General features: G+C 32.7%; 1 protein-coding gene across 1 annotated transcript; it reads left to right on the top strand.

The window, feature by feature from the left end:
- Positions 1 to 2,167: 2,167 nt before the first annotated feature.
- Positions 2,168 to 4,885, top strand: LOC133688449 (syntaxin-52-like). The gene is made up of 6 exons (XM_062107933.1): positions 2,168 to 2,428; positions 2,654 to 2,876; positions 3,737 to 3,945; positions 4,035 to 4,135; positions 4,259 to 4,303; positions 4,515 to 4,885. The coding sequence occupies exons 2-6, from the start codon at positions 2,659 to 2,661 to the stop codon at positions 4,638 to 4,640; spliced, it is 699 nt and encodes a 232-aa protein (XP_061963917.1). The 5' UTR covers positions 2,168 to 2,428; positions 2,654 to 2,658; the 3' UTR covers positions 4,641 to 4,885.
- Positions 4,886 to 6,000: the final 1,115 nt, after the last annotated feature.

The following is a 6,000-nucleotide window of genomic DNA, read 5'->3' as shown; positions in this document are numbered from 1 at the left end:
TCTGAAGGGGATGTGTTGCGTACCTGTGAGACTATTTGTAGCTAATGTTACAAGTTGAACATTACGCAAATTTCCGATACTTTCTGGGATCAATCCTGTGAAGTTGTTAGCCTGCACATCAATTGATTTTAATGCATGTAAATTACCTATTTCACTCGGTAAATATCCATGGAAGCTATTGTTACTGATATTAAGAAACTGAGGGAAGGACAGGTTTCTAAGTTGTGGTGGTATGGTCCCTATCAAGCCCATATCAGGGAGATTCAATGCCGTGACTCGCTGCCTACGTACGAAGACTGCAGGATATACCGATCCAATCGCAGAAGGAGGTCTTGGATGACCAGTTGTGTGCTAAGATGTTTGGGGGATCAATAGTGATGTGAGCCTTGAAGGCAAGAAGAGCAGATTGATCAGTGAAGTTACTTCTGGTCATGCTAATGCACTTGTCAGGGAAAAACATTAGCAGCAGCACTGATACAAGAATAATGATCCAAACTTTCCCCATGATTATAAGTTGAGAGAAAATTAAGATCCAAAGCTTTGCAAAGATGATTAATTAAGCTGACATCCCTTGAATGAAAACCAAGTTACAAGATTTTTCTTTATTTATAAGCAAGCAAGAACATGCTAACCATATTGCTTATGTATGTCTGTGGGATGATGTCCATAAGAAATCACACAAGGCAAGTCACTTGCAGCCAGAACCGGCTGAAGAATGTGGTTTATTAATGTCAGATTGAATATATATTATGCAGGATTTGCAGGCATCATATGTTTATGAACTGTATCATAGGTTGCTTAAAGCTTAGGTTAATATCAGTGGGAAGATTTATTATTCTTATATCAACAGGAGCATAGCATCTTTCTACAGGTTTTCTCATTACGAGTCTCGTCATCAGGATTTCCACCCTCGAAGAAAAAGGATGCTTCTGCATCATGTAAGGAATCCAACCTAAGACTTGTTCCATCTCTGATACCAATTTTGCTCTCAAAAGGATTTCCACCCTCATTCAATGATATTTTTTTATGCACAGGCGGCCTTGTCATAAATTCTGAATGCTTTTATGCAATACATGGATTCCTTCGTCAGATTTTTTTTTTAATTGGAAGGGCAAAAATATCTTTTGATTGTATTTAAATGAAAAGATTTAATTAATATCCTCAAATGATAGTAAATTTAAAGTGTGTGAACAATGATTTGCATAGTGTTTTCTCCTAGGGTTTTACGGTTTTTGTTAATAAACAAAACATTACACAAAAACAAGTTTAATCCAAAACTTTAAGTACTTTCAAAACTTTTTATTGTTTGGTAATACAGTGGAAAACGTATTATAAAAAAATTATATTTTTATGTGTTTAGATTGTTTTGATATGCTGATGTTAAAAATAATTTTTAAAAAATAATTTTTTTATTTTCATGTATTTCTAAATAAAAAATACTTTAAACCATCACTATTATTACAATCCCAAAACAAGCCATTAATTAACTAAGGTTGCATCAAAATCTGAATTCCACTAACTTCAAAGTTTTCTATTGAAAAAAATATATAAATGCAAAACATTACAAATAAACATAATGCGATTATGAAATTATGAGAAATTATGAGAAATCTACTAAGAGTTTTATTTGTCATTTCATGCTATTTTATGTATCCATCAGTTATTAAATTTTACTTATTAAAATGTTTTTATTTTGAAATGTATTTAAAAATTATTTTTAAAATCAGCATATCAAAACGATCTAAAATATATATAAAAAATTAATTTTTAATAAAAATATATTAAAATTTTTTAAAAACACGAGTGACCCACGTTTTTAAATGCTTTCTAACTTAGAATCATGACTAAGTTTTAAATAAAAATAATTTAAAATTAATCTAGTTTAATTTTAATTGTCAAGTTAGAAACTGGATTTTATTTTTTTCTAAATAATTATTTTCTTCAAAATAATATTACTTTATTTTAAAAAATAAAATTAAAACTACATTATTTTGATTCATTTAAGTCTACAACTATGATAATCACATACATATGATAGTGAGTATTGATAACGATGAAAAATTATCATTCTTAATTTGCAGGGACAGGAAGTGTGGATAAGTTCTGGATTGAAAACAAAACTGAACAATTACATAGACCAATGATAGGTTAGAAGTTAAACCTGTAATTATCAAACATTATTAACCAGAGAACAAACGGACTAACCAATGCATTTTCTTAACATTACTGCTTAAATCCAGACAAGATAATCGTCGTACATGTGTCACGCATGGTTCACTAATTAGGAACCGGCCAATAGCTTTCCTTCTCGTCTCGCTGTCTGCTTTTCGTCAACTTCAATTTTCTTTTCCTCTGAAGCCCAGGTTTTCTTCCCTTCATCAATCTATCCATCCATCAATACAAAGCTCATTAAAGCTTACAATTTAAGGTAAAAGTTCTCTTTTCCTCTCTTTTTTATGATTTAGCAATTTGGGGTAACTCTTGTTTGTTGATGGGAATTATGGGATTGTTTCAAGATTCAAACTTGGATTATAATTTTGTGACAATTGTTTTTTCTTTATACCCTTTATGGAGAATAGGTTTTGTGCGATTTATTAGGATTATAGGGAGAAAAGAAGAAAAATTGAAACTTTTTTTTTGGTTGTTGCTACAGGGGCAATGGCAACGCCATCGGGGTCATGGATGCAAGAATTCAATGAAGCATCAAAACTTGGTGATGAAATTAATGGTATGATTAACGGGAAGAATTCTTTGCCTCCATCAGGACCAGAAACACAAAGGCATCTTTCTGCAACTAGGAGAAAGATCGCTATTTTGAGAACTAAACTTGATATTTTGCAGTCCCTTTTGACAGCACTTCCTAGCAAGCAGCCAATGTAAGTGCTTTTCTGTTCTTGTGAATTGTTGTTTAGCTAGTTTGTTTCAATAAATTCAATCTTCCCATTAATCATACCATCCGTGCTAGGAATAAACTTCCTCATGGTTTTTTAATATGGTTATGGAATCCTATTTCATGTTTGTGGATGGCGGGGACAGTTTTGCAAAGTTAATATCAATTTCTGGGAGCTGGAACAGTGTTGAATGAATGGAGTACCTGTCCTCGTGTTTACTGCCTTGTAACGGCAATTCTTCGATTTTTTTTCCACTTTTGTTTTATAGAGACTTGAGTTTTGATTATGTGGTTTGAGTGCTCCTCTATAGTTGGCAAGAAATCCCTTTCCATACTATTGTATCGTATAGTAATCTATACATGAGGAATAGAAAGTGTCAACATGTTGATCTTTCAATAGGTATTACCAAAATCAAATGAATGACAGATTTATACCGAGACAAGCAATTCTTTGTTTCTTTCTTCTTTTTGTGTTTTAGAAGTTCGTTTGCTATGTGGTTGTGGTGTTCCTCCAGAGTTACATTAAAAACCCTTTTCATGGGAGGATCAAATTCTGAAGATAAGATGCTTAGTAATGCATGGTATTCTGCACATAAACAGGGGAATTCTTTCATATTTTGAGCTTTCAACAGATTTTTACCAAAATCAAATGAACAAGAATTCATTGGTAGATAGAAGGGATAGGTAGATACGTATGATATGCCAAACTATGTGTTAGCTGTAGTTTCCCATCCTGACCTTGTTGAAAACCATACTTTAGCGAAACCATACTTAATCTATTGTGCTTAGCCATAGTTTTCACCCTGACCTTTGTTGACAACCTTTGATTGATACTGTCATGAACAGAACAGGGAAAGAGATGAATCGGCTTCAAGACATGCTGAAAAATTTGAGCACTAAAGTTAACCAGATGGCTACTACTCTCAATATGTCCAGTGATGCTAACAGAGAGAACTTGCTTGGGCCTGATAAGAAGACAGATGATGATGTAGTGAATAGAGCATCTGGCTTGGACAACCATGGTCTTGTTGGCTTTCAACGGCAAATTATGAAAGGCATGTTAATATAACTTAGATGCTTTTGCTTTCACTAATTTCATAGTGATGTCATGCAGATTTTTAACTTTATTTGCATAAAAACACAGAACAAGATGAGGGCCTTGAAAAATTGGAGGAGACAGTGACGAGTACTAAACACATCGCACTGGCTGTCAACGAGGAACTTACCCTACACACTAAGCTTCTGGTGGGTGTTGTTGATTTATTCCCCATCTTCCTTTTTTACATTCTCCTTGCATTTTGACCATCCTTTAACATTCTGGAGTTGTTGGCGACCTTTAACAAAATATTGCCTTCTCTTTTAATGCAGGATGACTTAGACGAGCATGTGGATGTAACAAATTCCCGTCTACAGGTTTGTTTTCCGGTTTTTACCTTAGCTGTTCTTAATGATTGGTATTAATACGGAACTCACAAGGGGTGAAACTATGGATTTATTAGGGCTTTTAAATTGTGTGAAAGAGTTTTGTCTTTCTGATCTCTTCATAATTTACTCAGATTTGTATGTTTTAACCTCCAAGGTACCTGAATTATACTTAATGCTTATGCTGTTATTTGTGCAACAGACTGTTCAAAGGAAACTGGCTCTTCTGAACAAACGCACTAAAGGCGGTTGCTCTTGCTTGATCTTACCGGTCATCGCCATTGTCATTCTAATTGTGGTAATCCAGGGGCTGTTTAAATATTTGTAACTTAGAGGATATCACCTTCTAAATTATGATGTATTTTCTTTCACCTGCCTGTGGCCCTTCATGGAATTGCCTGGCTACTCTTTCACGGTAGGGAGACAATGTTTGTTGGTCTTATGGTTTTGTGTATAATTGTAATGAACTCATCGTAGAAATGCATCGATGATCATTATCAGCATGATCAACATGCATTTCAAAGTATGTGTGCACCCTTCATGCATCAAATACAACCACTATCTTGATTTCCATCTTTGCTGTGTACTCTCCTTAGCTAAGCATGGTTTGTCAGCACTTGCTCGGGTTTGACTCGGTTAAGGGCCCAGGCTACCAGGTCATCGGGGCAATCCTAAAATGACATGGTTTCAGTTTTTATTTTTTCAATAAAACGATGTCATTTTATATAAAAATTAAAAAAAAACTGAAATGATGTTATTTTAGATAAAAAAATCAAAAGAAATTCTTGGAGTTCACTGTATTAGATTTGGTTGAATAAATTAGATTACGAGTTGATCCGATCTAAACTGATTTGAAAGCAAACTCACAGTCATGGAGCTGATTTGAGATCAACTGAGACGATAAGGTCAGCACTGTTCGGCTCCATGTTTGAAAGTGTCCAGACACTAAAAGTTAGGGTTTAGGACCAAACCGGTCCCGCACTGAAACCCCAGAACCTTCCCTTGTTAAGACTTTCTTTTTAACGTTTGTACAAGCCTTTTCCCTACCTGCATTATCTTAATAGTAACGTACTATATTAATTAATTCTTAAAAAAAAAATGTCTGAAATGCTAAAATAATTCCTTATTTTTAATCCTATTTTCCCGACATTTCCAGAACCTGCAGATAATTGTATCTCAATTGATCCAAAAGCTCATTCCTCACTCAAAATAATCGGCCACTTAAAAAATATTTATTAACATGAAATTTATTTTCATTGTCTTTATTTTTATAAATTCAATTATTAAGATTAATATATAATTTATTATTATTATTATGAATACAATAAAATATATGCTCTTAAGATAGTTTAAAAATATAATATAATCTTAATTAATATGCAAATTGATCTAATATATTATTTATAATAAAAAATATAATATTATGTTGTTATTTAATGTTATTATAAAAGTGTAAATGATACATTTTAAATTTCATTAAGTGAACAGTAAAAATTACATAATTAGTTAAATCTCTTTCCACCAAATTCGATTTGAATTGATTTAAAAAGGGATTTGATTTCTTAATTATTAATTAACCCATGTTAATTGTTTTTATTAAAACAATAATATTTTTTTATTTTTTTCTTTAACCGGTGATTTGATCTGGCTGAGATCGGGTTAAATTTAGTTAATCAAACCACTAAAAA

Source organism: Populus nigra, chromosome 3 (assembly GCF_951802175.1).
Source record: "Populus nigra chromosome 3, ddPopNigr1.1, whole genome shotgun sequence".
Lineage (NCBI taxonomy): Eukaryota > Viridiplantae > Streptophyta > Magnoliopsida > Malpighiales > Salicaceae > Populus > Populus nigra.
The sequence above is the reverse complement of the archived record's forward strand: the minus strand, read 5'-3'. Positions and strand labels throughout refer to the sequence as shown.